The sequence below is a fragment of the Pseudonaja textilis genome, chromosome 6, assembly GCF_049901715.1.
Source record: "Pseudonaja textilis isolate UNSWEBS1 chromosome 6, rPseTex1.2, whole genome shotgun sequence".
Classification (NCBI taxonomy): Eukaryota; Metazoa; Chordata; class Lepidosauria; order Squamata; family Elapidae; genus Pseudonaja; species Pseudonaja textilis.
The window spans coordinates 12,253,608-12,270,360 of record NC_141995.1 but is presented as its reverse complement, the minus strand read 5'-3'; the positions used below and the strand labels follow the sequence as shown (position 1 = coordinate 12,270,360).

Here is a 16,753-nt window from a genome sequence, read left to right as displayed (position 1 = left end):
ACTTAAGAAAACAAATATATATATACACACACACACCTATACACACACACACAAAGATCTCCAAGGTCGTCTAGTATAATCTTTATTTTTTATTTATTAAAAAATATATATTTATGAACTAGAAGACCTCCAAGGTCCCTTCCAGCTCTATTCTATTCTAAATTCTGTTCTGAAAAGAAAAAAAACCCATTACAACTGTTTTTCAGACTTGGTGTTGTGTTTTCAAACTTGTTAAGAGGTGTGGACTTCAATTCCCAGGATTCCCCAGCAATATCGAAGATTATAATTTGGAGCAATTCGGCTGTCAGAATCAAAATGTACCAACTTCTGCTTTGCCAGTAGGGGTGCCTGGCCATCAAAACCAGTGTAGCCCTTTGGACAGCTTTCTGGAAACTCTTGGCTAAATTTGAATGTCTATTCCTTAGATTGCTACTGAATCAATGGTTGAGCTGTAGCTGTTATTGGGCCTTTGGATTTCCCCAAGGATTGTTGTAGGAGGCTTACCTGGAATCATGAGCTAATCAAAGTACATATCAAAACCAAATCAAATTGCTGGAAGAGGAATGCGTACAAAAATTAATTAGGGCAGGGTGAAATAATATTGGCGTCATACCAGAAGGGAGAGAATTAAAGCTTTGTAGCTTTGAATTTGATCCAGAAATCAGGATTATTCTGCAGGGGCAGAGCTGATCTGCTAGCAGACTGATCTGAACCAATTACTGTTCCAAATTATGGATATTTGCTAAAGCACAGCGATTTTGGAAAGATTTTTTTTTTTTGTTCCATCCAGATTCTGATGGCCTCTAAGGACATTTAAAGCCTCTATTTATCCATTTCCCGCTTGCATCAAACGGTGTCACAGCTATGGTCTGATGGCATCTTTGTTTGGACCATGTCTTCAGGATGTTCTCTTAATTTCATTACTGAGACACCTTTATATTATTCCAATAGTAAATTAACTTTATTCCTCATGCAGTTTCCATCCAAAGACAGCCTGAAGGAACATAAAGCATGTTGAGTTTTGAACCCATTATATGGAAGGAAGTCTGACAGGTCCAAGAACAGAGACAATAAAGGCAGGATCTGGATCAATAATGGAAGTAGCAGGTTTTATCCCTAGTTTTTTGCCAACTTAATGATAGGTAGGGAACATTTCTACTGAGTATCAGGAAAAAGTCCCATAAGAGGTTTCATAGTAAGGGGTGAAAGCGCCATTAAGGAGAGGAAAAGGGGGAAAAATTCTGTGTGACTATATTACCGTTATCACTAGTTGTCATTAACTTTTCCTTTTATCCGTTTGATTAATCCTGTTATCAGTTTGATTAATCTTGTTTTACAGCTGCTATCTCTCCATTTTATGCAAATAAGTTTATTGATTTTTATTCTTTTGTTTATATCCTGCCTTTATTATTTTTAGAAATAACTGAAGGTGGCAAATATATGGAACACCTTCTTCCTTCTGTTATGCCCTTTTTATAAAATCCTAAATATACTACTGTGCAGTTTTACTCAACAGCTGCAACTCTTTCTAATTCAAAAACTACTGTGCAGCAATTCGGTATTTTTTTAATGGAAGGAATGGAAAAATTGAATAAAATTACCATATATCCTATCATAGATTTCTCTGAGTCAGAACTGCTGGGAAAAAAAGAATTGTTTGAAGGGATGACGCCTTTCTGCCAATATGCTGATTATTATAAACTTTAAAGAGCTGGTGTATTTACTCTCCTTCATTATGTAAGTGGATTTGCATAGGGTGGAGTTTTGCAACAACTCTAGTTAGCAAGTGGAATAACCTTCTCTACATTATTCCAAAGTCCTCCCAACAGTCTGTCAAATCACATTTGTAGAAGAAAGCAAGAATGCATCCCATATTAGATTTCCTCTGGTTTGCAGTCTTTGCAACCTATTGCTATGTTGAAGCTTTGGTGAAATGTTTTATTCCTGTGAAAAGAAAATCTGTGGCTGGTGAAATTGTCCTTATCACTGGAGCTGCAAGCGGCATTGGAAAACTCATAGCCTTTGAATTTGCTAAACAAAGAAGCCGATTGGTTCTCTGGGACATAAACAAGGTATGGCAATTATTCTACTTTAAAATTAGTGAATTAACAAGATGGGGGGGGAAGGGGGGTTGGAGAAAGAAAAATAAGCAAAGGCATTCCTGTAAATAAGATGTAAAGATATATGTGGGACAAGTTCCAATGGAAATACAGTATGCTTTGGGTTAGGTTTGGAAAATAGGAAAGCAACTTGTAGAAATCGGGTGTGTAATTGGCAGAAGTAACATTTTACTTAAAACTTTAAATAAACAGCATAAAACATGTTTACCTAGTATTCAGCACAGTTCAGTAAAAAGTATAAACCATGTGACCATCCTCACATTAATCAGCACTAGGAAAAATATATTTAGACCTGTGCCAGGTTGCTTTCTGTTTTATAAGATGCCTGGAGGGAGGGAGAGATTGTAAAAATAATGTAGAGATTGTACAAAAAGGGCCCCCAAAGACCGGTTGATGTTCCATCACTGGAGGCCTTTAAGGAAAGACCGGATAGCCACTTATCTAAAATGGTATAGGATCTTCTGCCTGAGCTCCAAAGGTCTCTTCCAACTCTCTTGTTCTTTATTCCATGCAATAAAGATTTTGAACCAGCTCATCCAGTACTAATGAAACCTTTGTCAGCAAAACATTTCTGCGGTGTTCTTCTATTCCTGATTTTAATTCTTTACATCAGGGACGTCACGTTATCACATGATGTATCGCAACTTTTTACCCCTTCATTAAACCAGGGTTGGGTGTGGCCAATATGTGACTTATCTGGACCACGGGCCACGGCTTTAGTCCCCCTGCTTCACATGAATCAGTGTGTCGTGTTGTTGCATTTGTTGGTACGTGTTGAGGTAATTCCCCGTTAGGAGAATAAGCGCATACAGGGAAACGTATAGAGAGTAGTGTTGGAATAATACACATACAGCACACAGATACACTGTACAGTAAATGTAGGGTTTTACTTTCAATAAAGGTTTAAGCAAAGTTCAAAATAGGCAGTCCAAAGTCATTCACAGGTAAAATCAGTCAGTTTTCATCCAGGGATAATCCATTATCAAATTCCAGTGTCAAAAACAGTTCAGTATCAGACTTACATTAAATCAAGTAATATCAGTCAGTTAGAAGAAATGGAGCAGAAATGGAGGCAATACTTTCCAACAGAAGGAAACAGAGATACACTCACACACTCTTCTGAGACCCAGACTAAGACAAACCAGGTTTGTGGCTCCAACTTATGCCCATTTGAGAAACCACACCTAATTACAGTTTTGCATTTTCTTAAAAGTTACAGTTTTAAAATGTTTATCCTGGTTTATATATTTCTAACCCAAATACCTGTTAGGTGACGCTCTTTTTTTAAAGCAAATCAAGAATTTAAGTTCAAACGTAAAGTGCACCCAAGCTCCTCCTTTCAAATATTTCACTAGGCTGTGAAAACACAGGTAGTCCTCAACTTGCGACCACAATTGAGTCCAATATTTACATTGCTAAGTGAGAAATTTGTTCAGTGAGATTTGCCCCATGTGAGGACTTTCCTTGCCACGTTTGTTAAGTGAATCACTGCAGGTGTTAAATTATTCACATGGTTGTTTGGTGAATCTGGTTTCTCCCTTTACTCTGTTTGTCAGAAGGTCGCAAAAGGGGATCACATGAGCCCAGGGCACTGCAACCGTCATAAATAGGAGTCAGTTGTCAAGCTGACATATGAATGTAAGTCACTAAGCGAGCTGTTGTAAGTCGAGGACTACCTGTACTTTCATTCCGACGGGCTTTTGAAGCATTGCAGTGACTAGACTGCTGCCATTTGTTCTTAATGTATGTCTGTAGGTTTCTGCATTGGAGAAGGGGTGGTTTATATTTTATTCAGGGTGGATTTGATTTCAATCAAGTCAGTTTAAATCACAATTTAAAACATGATTTAAATGACTAGTAAAAAAGCTTGATTTAAATCAACTCGATTTAAATGATAATTTTGAAAGAGCAACTGCTGTCTCTGCTGTGAAATTGTGTGACTACATCAATGCAGTACATGTTATCTCAGCTTGCAGAGCTTGGATTTATTGAATGAGCTTACCCAAAATGTAAATATTGCAGAATATACAGCCTCATGCTGCATAACTAAGCTCCATACTGAATAAACTAAATTATTAATGTATCTTAGATAGATTTTTATTCCAGAAGGCATGGGGTTTCAGACAGGTGATCATGGATACCATCTTATCATTTTTTTTACTCTTTTTTTATCCTGTAGACACCCCTATTTACCCAATAGAAATAAGACGTAGGAGAAGAAGAGTTAGATCCTGAGTCAAAAGAGGAATCAGTTTGGAGTCATCATGTACTATTTACTTAGTGATAATTTAGTGCTGATCTTTAGTTAACTAGATTCTTATGTATAGGTCAGAAAATAAACTAACTCAACTGGAATTTAACATGTGGTCATGACTCTTTGAGCCTTCACTAAATATGACCTAACAGTATGCGACAGCAGCCAAAAAAAAAAGCCAATGCAATCCTAGGCTGCATTGATAAGGGATAGAATCAAGAGCATGTGAAATTCTAGTACCACTTTACAAAGCCTTAGTAAAACCACACTTGGAATACTGCATCTACCAGTAGTTCTGGTCACCACAATACAAAAAGGATGTTGAGACTCTGGAAAGAGTGTAGAGAAGGGCAACAAAAATGATTAGCGGGGTGGAGGCTAAAACAAAGAATGGTTATGCAAATTGGGTATGTCTAGTCTAATGAAAAGAAGGACTAGGAGGGACATGATAGCACTGTTCCAATAATTGAGGGGCTCCTACAAAGATGAGGGGGTCAAACTATTTTCCAAAGCACCAATAGGAAAGACAAGAAGCAATGGTTGGAAACTAACCAGGGGGAGAAGCAACCTAGAACTGAGGAGAAATTTCCTAACGGTGAGAGCAATCAACCAATGGAAATACTTGCCTTCAGGAGTTGTGAGTGCTCTATCACTGAAGACTGGACAACCATTTGTCTGAAATGTTATAGTGGGGTTCAAGCAGGAGTTGGAGGTCCGAGGTCCCTTCCAACTATATTTTTCTGTGTCCTAACCTAATTTTTGAAAGGTGTCTCTTCACCTCTTAAGTCAAGCATTATCTTCTAGAGCTACTGATTAGTGGGCAGTAAGAAGCCAGATAAAAGAAATTATTTAGACAACGAAGTATTCAGTGAGGGAAAAGTGTTAATTAAATAGCTTAATTGTATGTCTATGGATCCATTGCTTCCTCCTACATGCTTAACAAAGAACACTTAGAATGCTTTGTGTTGTTCAAGAAGATTATCAACTAGTTTGAGGCATTCCAAGATTAGGATCACCCATTTGACACAGGAAACAAATGATTTTATTGATGGTACTTTTATTACTGATGATCTCAAAGGATGGCCAGTTCATTCCAGTAGAGGCGATTTGGGCCAGGCACGTCTGTTGTGGAAACTTTTGATGAGTCTCAGTGCTCCATACATTAATATAGGATTTTATAGGTGATCATACTAAAACTACATGATGCTAAATCTGGGGTCCCCAATTCCCATTCCGTGGACCAGCACTGGTCTGTGGCATGCCAGCAACAGGGCTGTGCAAACAAGCAAAGCCCATTTGCCGGATGCAGGCAGCACACAAAACCATGCCCCCTCCAGTCTGCAGAAGAAACCTCTCCAGAGAACCAGTCCCTGGTGCTCAAAAGGTCAGTGTAGTTAAGGAATTAATTAAGATAGGTTTTGTAGCTGGCATGGCTGATCCATGTTTGTTCAAAAGGAGAAATGATGGCATAATTTCATTGTTGCTATTATTTACTGATGACATAGCATTAATCACCAAAACTGAACAAGAAGCTACTGAGATAATTTCACTATTAGAAAAGAAATTTAAGATAAAACAGTTAGGAGAAATTAAACAATATCTTGGTTTAAAGATAGATAGAACTAGGGGAGGATACAAAATCTCACAGGCAGATAAAATTAACCAATTACTAAAAACTTTTAAAATGGAACTTTGTAAACAGTCTAAAACACTGATGAGCCAGGAATTTAGCCACAGTGATGTTCACAAAGTCCTGGTTTTGATAATTTATCAGTCTTTGATTGGTATTTGGTTGGACATTTATCAGTCTTTGATTGGTAGCTTATCTTATCTCAGTAATTGGTCAAGGCCAGATTTAGCATACTGTGTTAACTAATTAGCGAGGTTTAGTGCTGAGCCAGCTGAAAAGCACTGGCAAGCTGCTAAGCGTGTGTTAAGATATCTGAAACAAACAATGCATTTTGCATTATATTTGGAGCCTAAGTATGAACTAAGTCTAACTGCATATGCCGATGCAAGTTTTGCTAAATACATGTAAATCTATGTCAGGTAGATTATTGTATTATTGGGAAAGATGTTGATTGGATGGAGGTCTATTCGACAGAAATACTTAAGTTTGTCAACAATTGAGGCTGAATTCTCATGTTTGTCTTTATTATGTACAGATTTAGTTCGTTATAAGCAACAATTGATTGATATGGGAATTGATGTAACAGATTATATTGTTGTTTATGAAGACGACCAATCAGCAATACAAATGGCTTCAAATCTTGCTGTAAAGACAAGATCAAAACACACAGCTTTAAGATATTTAAATGTGAGACAACGTGTTCAAAAACGTGTTCAAAAAGTAAGATGATTAAGCTGGAATACTGTATGTCAGAAAATAACATTACAGGTCATTTTACAAAAGCCCAAGGCTCAGTAAAGCATAAGGCTTGCTGTGAGGATTATGGACTTAGAATGTAAGGTTGTATATATTGTCCTACCCAAAGGGGAGAATGTTAGGAATATAAGTCACCTAATGGTTGGGTTGGAAAATATGTAAGCCAGGATAGACATTTTAATACTGTCTCTTTAAGGGAATGCTAAAATTGTAATTGGATGTGGTTCCTCGAACGGCCATAAGATGGAGCCAGAAACCTGGGTTGTTCTGTTCTCCTGTTGTTGAGAGTGTTGCCATTCCTACATTTCCCTATTGAGTGTTGCTGATCATAGTTCTTCTTGGATTTGATGTAAGTCTGTTACTGAACTGTTTTTCATACTGGACTTTGTTATTTGGATTATCCCTGGACTGAAAACTGACTGCTTTAACCATGAATGACTTGGACTGCTTGTTGGACTTTGCTTAACCATTTAATGGAAGTAAAAACCTACATTTTACTGTACAGTGTATCTGTGTGCTGGTTGTGTGTTATTCTTCACCACTCTCACTACGTCTCCTTGTGTGCGCTCATTCTCCTAATGGGGAATTACCTCAACAGGCACCGTTGCCCTAAATCATCCTATCTTACAGCCTCAATTTCCAAGACACAATGAATCCCCCGCTGAAAACAGAACATGCGTAGTGGCCAATGGAATGGGACCTTTAGGCTTCCACCTTTGGCCTCACCCAGTTTGCCTCCAACCACCCTGCCTCAGCCCATTCACAGCCAACTTTCCTCCTCTGCTGGCCCTCCCCCAGTGATTCTCTCTGGCCAATGGGCCTCTGGCCCTTCACCTCTCACCCTTCAACCCAGTCCATTCACCAAGACACCATTTGTCCGGGGTGTTTCACTCCATGGGAAAAGAAACTGATAGCCAAATGAGTGGCAGGTGGCAATGGTGGTGCTGAGAAGAATGACCGAGGGGGCTGGGAAGGGGATGTGATTGGTGACAGGTTACAGAAGAGAGCAATACCTGCAGGGGGGGCAGACAAATGCTGCCTGCTCATAGCTCATGCTGGTGATGGGATGGAGCATTGGCCAGGGAAAATTGCCTTGGGAGAGCTAGCGGAGGAGGAAGCCTGGCTGGTAATGGGCTTAGGCGGGTGGCTGGAGGCAAAATGGGTGCAGCCAGTGGTGGGACTCTAAAGGTTCTAGACTCATGGCCGACTAGTCCCAACTACTCACTGGACAGGATAAAGTGGAGATGGCTCTCTCATTGATTCAATTAACAGTCTAGTCCAGGGGTGTCAAACTGGGGGCCTGCAGGCCAAATGTATCACACGTAGGCCATGCCCATCCCAGCTCCGCGACGGCAAAAAATGTCCCGATACATGATGTGACATCACCATGTCATGATGAGTTTGACACCGATGGTCTAGTCCGTGTAGAAGGAAAGCTATCCTTTCAGAGAAGCCAATCTGTGACTCTTCAGAATATTTCTCTTGATTTGGTAATACATGAACTTTAACTTCTTGAACTATGATCTTGTTGTCATTGTAATAACCTTTTCCTCCTCCTTTGGTTCAGTAATATTTTGTTGGCAGAACGCAAAGAAGCAAATGATATTTATTCTTTCTACTGTTTCTAGTCTGGCATTGAGGAAACAGCTGAAGACTGCAGAAAGCTGGGAGTCGAAGCATATCCTTATGTGGTGGACTGCAGTTTGAAAGAGGAAATCTACAGCGCGGCTGAGAAAGTGAGAATTCTGTACAGTAAACGTGTGTCTTCTTTCCCTGGTTTTCATAAAGTTTTGGGAAAAAAAGCTTTAAGAAAAGATTATCACATTCTAATGAGCTTAGAGACTGTTTTTTCCACCTCCTGTTCAGTATGATATAGTTATTGTGTAACAAATAATAATGATCAAAGTTTTTCCAAATTGGGTATTGGTAATTTTTCATTTTTTTGCTCTGTTTCGATATATATTAATATTTATAAAAATCCTATAAATGGATGCATTTATTTGTATTGTGAGAATAGAGAGAATAGAGAGTTCCAAAACTGGCTAGATTTGCTGTCTAGATTTGATTAGTATGGAGGGAGGGATTGTCCTCGTGCCTGCAAACACTTTCCATGACCCTCACCTTCCAAATTCTTTTAATTAAAAAGGAAATAGTTGTCCTGCTGCAAAGTAAAATGCATAATCTTTACTCTGAGGAAGGCTTTTTGGTCCTTGGTTATTTCATAGGCCCCATCCGTGGATTGGCACTGAGCCACAGCATGCCAGAAACCGGGCCACACAAAACAAGTGAAGCTCCATTCGCAAAAGTACACCCCTTCCAGTCTGTGGAAAAACCTCTCTCCACGGAACCAAAAGGTTGGGGGTCACTGCCATAAAGTTTCTTAGAAAAGAAACAGATGTAGATCCCAAAGATGCTTTTTCAAAACGCAAATGGACTTTGTTTTTCCTTGAAGACATTTCACTTCTCATCCAAGAAGCTTCTCCGGTTCCCTTCTTGGATGAGAAGCGACAAGGAAAAATGAAAGAAAGTCCAGTTGCCTTTTGAAAAAGCACCTTTGGGACAGCCATGATCTGGATGACTGAGAATCTCCATAGACACATGGATGTACAGATTCTACCAAGTGCTGCCTTTCAAAGAACGCCCCTTTGTCCCAAAGAAGAGCAAAGGGAAATTGGGAGCTTGAAGGCCCTTAATCCTTTTGTGAGGCTGTTCTTAAAATTTCAAGCGAGCCTAACGATTTCCGAAAGTTGGTAAAAAGCAGGAATATTGGTATAAGAAACATTTTTATTTATAAATAGACTTACCAATGTAGTACTCCTTGAGAGCTACGATGATTGAGACCATTCCAAGTTGTGGCGCTGAACGAATGGGGGTCACAGCCGGTTCTTGGAGTTCCTGATCTCCCAGCAACCCCATGATCGTGGGATCATGAGGCGCTTACACCACCTGGGCCACTTGCCCTTACAGCACTCCGTGATCACGTGATCGCCATTCCCAACCTTCCCTGCCAGCTTCCCCAGAAAGTCAGTGGGGAAGCCCTCAGGCAAGGTCACTATTTGCTGGAGTAAGTCTCTCTTACCCATGCACCTTCCTCCAGGCCCTCTGCACTTTCACAATGCTGGCCATGTGCCCTCCCTTCAGACACCTGCCCCAGCCCATGCTGTGCCTCTTGCACACCCTCCGCAACTCTTGCCCCGTACCCCTGTGCACCCCTTCACTCCCTCCACCACCCTGGAAGCAGCCTCTTAATTGTTTGCAGGCCTAGGACTTGCGACTGCCTGCTGTCTCCCCAACTGGATGTGGGAAGCTGGAAGGAAGGAAGTGGTCTAACTGAACAGCTATGGGATTCAGTTCATGATGGCAGACGGGATTGCAGAGATTACCATTGTTAAACAGTGTGGTTGCACTTCATAAAATGAATGGCTTAAACCAGGGGTGTCAAATTCAAGGCCTGGGGTCCCCCATGGGTGTTAAATCTGGCCTGTAGGGCCACCCTGGAAATAGTGAAGGACCAGCTCACGGTGCTTCTGCCAATGAAAATAGAGCTCAGGAGGGCCTCAGGTGGTTGTAGGAGGCCATCACAGCTGAAAACGGAGCTTGCAACCCTGTTTTTGCTGGCAGAGTGCTCAGACCCCCAACAGGCACCCCCAACATGACTGATGTCAAGCTGGCCATGCCCATCCTAGCCATGCCCCCCCGCCCCACTCCCTGAGGTCAAACACAACCCTGATGCGGCCCGCAGTGAAATTGCGTTTCATACTTCTGTCTTACTCCGATGAAAATTCCAGTTCCGATTGCCATTGTAAGTTGAGATTACCTCTGTATGGTTATCAGCCTTGGAATGAGTGCACTTCATGAAGGCATTTTGGCAGCTATATTTTTCCCTGGTTATCGCACCCATTTGCTTCTCGAAGAAAGAAATGGAACATACATATACAGGCAGTCCTCAACTTACAACAGTTCATTTAGTGACTATTCAAATTTACAATGGCGTTGAAAAAAGTGACTTATGGCCATTTTTCACACTCACAACCTTGATAACTTTGGGGGCAAAATTGGAGCAAATAAAGGGACTCCTATTGATTAACTTGCCTTTGTGCCACACCCCAGGTCATCACAAATAATTTCTTCATATGATCATTGTACGTAAGGGCTGATTACGTCACTTGCCCTCTAAGTCAGCCTGACATGGCTATCCAGATGTGTCAAGGCTTCAGCTCCCCAAATTCTAGTGCCAACATACTGAATTACAGCACATCTGTAGAGTGCCAAGCCTGATCTTGTAAAGGTTGCATTTTTTTGTCTTTTAAAATATTCAGTCTTTACCGTGCCTTTCAGTCTGTCCAAGATCTATATGGCAGCACAACAACAAAAGAGAAGAAAACCAAATTTAACCCATGCAAAGTTTAATAATTTCTGTTTCTTAACTTTAAAGGTAAAAAAAGATGTTGGAGATGTTACTATTTTAGTGAATAATGCCGGTGTGGCAACAACAGCAGATCTACTTTCTACCCAGGACAAGCAAATACAAAAAATATATGATGTCAACATTCTAGCTCATTTCTGGGTAAGTATCACTGAACTTAAATTTTAAGTAATTTAGTCAATATTAGGAAATCAGGGCTGAAGCTTAATTGAGCTTACAGTACCTAAAAGCGTAGTCCTAACTAAAAATATGTTGGGGAAGGTTAAATGAGGTTCATCTGCCAGTTCAGTACAGCAGTACTGTAAAAGAGAGGTTCCCACACTGTGGTCCAGGGACTGGCACTGAGCTGCACCATGCCAGAAAACTGGGCCGTGCAAACAAGTGAAGCCACATCCATGGGATGCAAGAAGAATGCAAAATGATGCCCCCTCCAGTGTGCAGAAAAATCTATCTCCACTGAACTGGTCTCTGGTGCCCAAAAGATTGTGGGTCACTACTATAATATCTCTTGAAGGCCTCTTCATCATCTGTATTGCCACACTTTAGTCCAATGGCTATATCCAGTCTCTTTGAGGGCTGTTTCAGAGACCTTGTAAAGAATGCGGTGGCTCAGTAGCTAAGGCCCTGAACTTGTCGAGCAGAAATGTCAGCAGTTTGGCAGTTCGAATCCCTAGCACTGCGTAAGGGAGTGAGCTCCCGTTACTTCTCCCAGCTTCTGCCAACCTAGCAGTTTAAAAGCATATAAAAATGCAAGTAGAAAAATAGGGACCACCTTTGGTGGGAAGGTAATAGCGTTCCATGTGCCTTCGGCATTTAGTCATGCCGGCCACATGACCATGGAGACGTCTTTGGACAGCGCTGGCTCTTCGGCTTAGAAACGGAAATGAGCACCGCCCCCTAGAGCCGGAAATGACTATGTGCGAGGGGAATCTTTACCTTTACCTTACTCAAAGATCTCAGTGTACTGTTCTAACCTTGAGATTATTATGGTGGGCTCACTGTGGAAAAACCGAATCTGAACCTGGACGAGAGAAGACCTAATATAACTAAAACTCAAAGCCAGATCATTCCAGATCAATTATTCCCAAAGAAATAGCATATGATTGAGGTTCAGTATTTCCTATTACTCATAAACAAGAATATTTGTAGCTCAGAGTTGAAATGGGGCGTTCTCGATGCTCTCTGAGCTTGGTTGTTTTCTTGCAGATGTTTCTTTACCCAAACCAGGTAACCTCATCAGTTCTAGTCAGTCCCATTACTGCATATGAAAAAATAGTATAGTTTAAGAAAGTTAATTCATATGTGTTCATCAATGCTCCTCTATCACATGCACCATGGTATGTTTGAAACTATTACGTTCATGCTGCTTCCAGTGATTATTGAAGGGGAAGAAATCATCTCATTGTAAATAGATTGCATGTGAATTATTCAGTTTATGAATATGTGTGGTTTTGAATGAAAAAGTACAGAAATATAACCATCTGGTAATGTGAGGTGTTGTATTTTTCCCCCTCTTCATTGCAGACAATAAAAGCTTTCCTGCCAGCTATGATGAAAAATAACTATGGTCATGTTGTCAACATTGTATCAGTTGGTGGGTTTGTATCAGTTCCTTTTCTGGTGCCTTATTGGTAAGTATAAGTATTGTAGGTTTTTTTTTCTGTTGAAATAAATAGTTTGTTTTAGAAGAAAAATGCCCTTAAGAGAAAGAAAAATTTTTTAGGAACTGTATCAATATTCATATCACTGTTTTGCGCCATTTTTGCTTCATGCTAGTTCAGAGAATAGAATTGAGAGGCAAAATATACTGACCTCCCTCTGGGGTGCAGGAAATGCTGGCATAATGGCAGACTAATAAAGCAGGATTCTGTAATGGGAGTATTGATATGGGGGGTTTAAAAAAAAAAGAGACGTGCTCACTATTGCAAGACAAGATAGAAATGTCCCCATGGTCACGTGATTTACATTTGGATGCTTGACAACTGACTCATACTTATGACAATCACAGTATCCTGGGTCACTTGATCCCCTTTCACTATCTTCTGACAAGCCAAGTCAATGGGGAAACCAGATTCACTTAACAACCTTGTCACTAATTTAACAACTGTGGTGATTCATTTAACAAATGTGGCAGGAAAAGAGAGGAAAGCCATCAGATCAGAGTTACATAAAACTCTGGTCAATATAATGTTGCTTCCTTTTGCAAGCCTGTTTATAAGCCTCTTGAAGGGCTTATTGTATTTATTTAAGTCAGGAGTGTCAAACTCAAACATCAGGGTTGTGTTTGACCTCAGGGGCTAGGGTGGGCATGGCCAGTTTGACATCACTCATGTCAGGGGTTTCCGTGGTGGCCCCAGCCCTCTGCCAGCGAAAACGGGCTCCCGAGCACCGTTTTCAGCCACAACAGTCTCCTTCCGCCCTCTGCCAGCAAAAAAGGAGCTCAGGGGGCTCTCCCACGCTTCGTTTTTGCTAGCAGAGGCAGCCTGGGCCAGTCCTTAGTTTCTAGGTTGGCCCCGCAGACCAGATCTAAGCACCCCATGGGCCAAATCTGGCCCCTGGGCCTTGACTTCCAGAACTACAAAATCTCTACATTGCAGGGGAGCCAAATTAGTTGAGGTACCTCCTTACCCGAATTACATCCACATAGGGCAGCATGTTGCCAGTCTGTAAGTCACGGAGTTTTATTTGGTGGAGGACCCACCCTTTGGAGTATCATTTCCCGAGATGTGTGGTCAGCCCCAATTTTGGGCCTGGGAAGCCCATGAAGGGCCTGTATAGGTTTAATTGCATTCTTGCCTGTCCTTTTGTTGTTACAGTTTTGAATTGGTTTTAACTGCATTAATCGAAGAATTAAGATTCTTTTCTCCCTTAATTCTCCTCTCCTGTTTAGCTCAAGCAAGTTTGCTGCTTTAGGGCTTCACAAAGGCTTTACCCAAGAGTTGTCTGCTTTGGGAAAAGATGGGATCAAGACTACCTGCTTGTGCCCATATTTTGTAAGCACGGGTCTTATAGAAAATCCACAGTCAAGGTAAGAGACAAGAGGGGTCTGGTTCATTGGTGGGATTCTAGGGGTTTGGCCTGGTTTGGGTGAACCAGTAGTAAAAAAATAGCTATCAGTTCGGCTGAACCGGTATTTCTTTTCTTTTTTCCGTCCTGACAATCAGCTGTTCCAATGATCAGCTGTTCTAATGATCAGCTGTTCTGGGATCCACCTCGCTCTCTTACTGCTTCACCCAAGAGGCATCCCTGAGGCCCAGGAGGCAAAAGGGGGCATATGCGGGGAGGGCTGCGCAGCTTCCCCCCGCAGTCCATTTATTGCCTTCCTGGGCCTCAGGAAGCCTCCTGGAAGCAAAATGCCCCCCCAGGAGGCTTCCCTGAGGCCCAGGAGGCAAATGGAGTGCAGGGAGGTGGGTGCTGCACAAAAAAAGAAGCCACGCCCACCCAGTCACATGGCCACACCCACCTAGCAACTCCCACCTAGTCATGCCCACAGAACCAGTAGTAAAAATATTTGCAACCCACCCCCGGTCTGGTTAGCATAGAACAGTTTCCCAACCTAGGCAAATTTGAGACATGCGTCAATGGAGATATTCAATCATCCAGGTCATGGTTGTCCCAAGGCTGCTTTTTCAAGAAGTAATTGGACTTTCTGGTTTTTCTTTTGAAGACGTTTCACTTCTCATCCAAAGGAGCTTCTTCAGCTCTGACTGGGTGGTGGGGAATGGAAGGATTTATACTCCTTGCAGACAGCTGGTCATTTGCATTCATTTTAGAGAGTCGTTAAGGCCACCTGGAGGTTTTATCAGGATCAACGGAGTGATGCAAGTGGGTATGGAGCCTTCTGGGAATTGCTGAGAGACATTAAGACACGTGGACTTCAACTTCAACATGATGGTTGGGGAATTCTGGGAGTTGAAGTCCAGATGTCTTCAAGTTGCCAAGGTTGAGAAACCCTGGTTTAGGTGCACATTGCTAACCATTTGAAACTACAGAATCCGGAGAGCGTATTTTGGAGTCTCTCACAAAATGGCTGCCCTGGGAAAGAGTAGCTGGATCAAAACTTCAGTGACCAGAAGAAAGTTGATGAAAACTTTTCTCCCACCATGGCCGGAAGCTTCTTCCCTCCATTTTGAAACTTTATTTTTCTGGACAATGTATGCAGATATATGAACCAGATGCTGGATTGCCATTCTCTCTCCCTTCCCCTCTTTTTTATTTCCTCTTTCATAAATGCTTTCAAGGCCAAAAGTATTCCTATAGATAAAAATAAGTCATTGTGGCGGCTGCAAAAGAGGAACTGGTGTTTGGGACCATGGGTTTGTCACCACCATATTTGAGCAGATAGAATCAGTATCTCTGATAATTGTAGTCCACAAGACCCAACAGACCCTTCTTTTAAATATAATGACTTAATAGCTCGCCATTAATAACATCAACAATTATAATTGCAGAATAATACCTGTTCTGAAGCCTGAGGCAGTTGCAAAGAGGCTCATGGATGGGATACTCTGCAATCAAAAGATGATCGTTATGCCGTCGCCGGCTTCGATGTTCTCTTTGGTGGAAATGTATGTATTGCAGGGTGCTTAAGGGCTGAATTTCTGTACTGACAATTAGATTTAAAATACATGTTGTTGTAGCATACAAAAAAGCAAGCAGTAACATCAAGGTCTTGTATTGAAGCAGATTTTGAGGTTTTTATTTAATGTCCCTGTATTATTATTATTTTCCAGAATTCTTCCTGAGCGTGCTTTGGTGGCTTTGAATAAGATTTTGAGTATCAAATTCAATGTGAAGAAACAAGAATGACTCAAAGTATCAAATCTTCAGAAGCTTTCCAAATTTTCGATCATGTGCAATCATGTTTCTAATATCATGGTTTTTTACTTCTTATGTAAACTGCAAAGGGAATTCCAAGCACTATTCTTTGCAAATCAATAGTATGATATCTTTTTCAAGTACTGGTATAACACTCTACTGATTTTATTTCTTCCTGACATATAAAGATGACATCAACATAACTTCAGACCTATTGATCTTAAAGTATTTTCTTAAACAAAACTAAAAATCTCCAAGTTCTGTGTGACCTTGTTTCATTTTTGCTTTACTTATTTGATTTCATGAATGTTTAAGGAAATTAATTGGCCAATAATTAAGCTGAAAGTAATGCAGAACACTAAAGAGAAAGGATGTTTTGGCATGCCTTTATGGAAGTTATAGTACCATGCGGCAATACACTCGTGGCTAAAAGAATGGATCACATTAAGGAACAAAAGACTGCTAACTTTGGAAGGTCATGATATTCAAGCCAGCTGGCATGCTTTCCTGTGGTGTGAAAAAGATACAGTACATAAATGCTTCCAGAGACACTATCTAAGACAAACACTATGAACAGTATGGAATAAAATTAAACACAGTGTGCTTCTCCGAGAAGCACAAAGCCGAAGACACAAGCCTGAAGATGATGAATAGACTTCATCGAAACGTCGCCTAGATACTTCCAATTTTACGCGGGAGAAAACTCGAATAACCGAAGATCCACATACAAATACCCGTGAAAACCTCAG

The 16,753-nt window shown here is 41.0% G+C and overlaps 1 protein-coding gene across 1 annotated transcript; it reads left to right on the top strand.

Annotated features, from left to right (window-relative positions):
- Positions 1-1,209: 1,209 nt before the first annotated feature.
- On the top strand, positions 1,210-16,261 carry HSD17B11 (hydroxysteroid 17-beta dehydrogenase 11). The gene is made up of 7 exons (XM_026698350.2): positions 1,210-2,072; positions 8,389-8,496; positions 11,196-11,327; positions 12,711-12,817; positions 14,077-14,214; positions 15,638-15,754; positions 15,920-16,261. Exons 1-7 carry the CDS (start codon positions 1,863-1,865, stop codon positions 15,993-15,995), a joined length of 888 nt encoding a protein of 295 aa, XP_026554135.1. The 5' UTR covers positions 1,210-1,862; the 3' UTR covers positions 15,996-16,261.
- Positions 16,262-16,753: the final 492 nt, after the last annotated feature.

What these genes read in the sequence shown, in the direction of transcription:
- HSD17B11 (XM_026698350.2), top strand. Translation starts at nt 1,863, where the DNA reads ATGCATCCCATATTAGATTTCCTCTGGTTTGCAGTCTTTGCAACCTAT. An exon ending in ACATTCTAGCTCATTTCTGG is followed by an intron (nt 11,328 to 12,710) that starts GTAAGTATCACT and finishes TCTTCATTGCAG; the next exon opens with ACAATAAAAGCTTTCCTGCC. An exon ending in ATGTTCTCTTTGGTGGAAAT is followed by an intron (nt 15,755 to 15,919) that starts GTATGTATTGCA and finishes ATTATTTTCCAG; the next exon opens with AATTCTTCCTGAGCGTGCTT.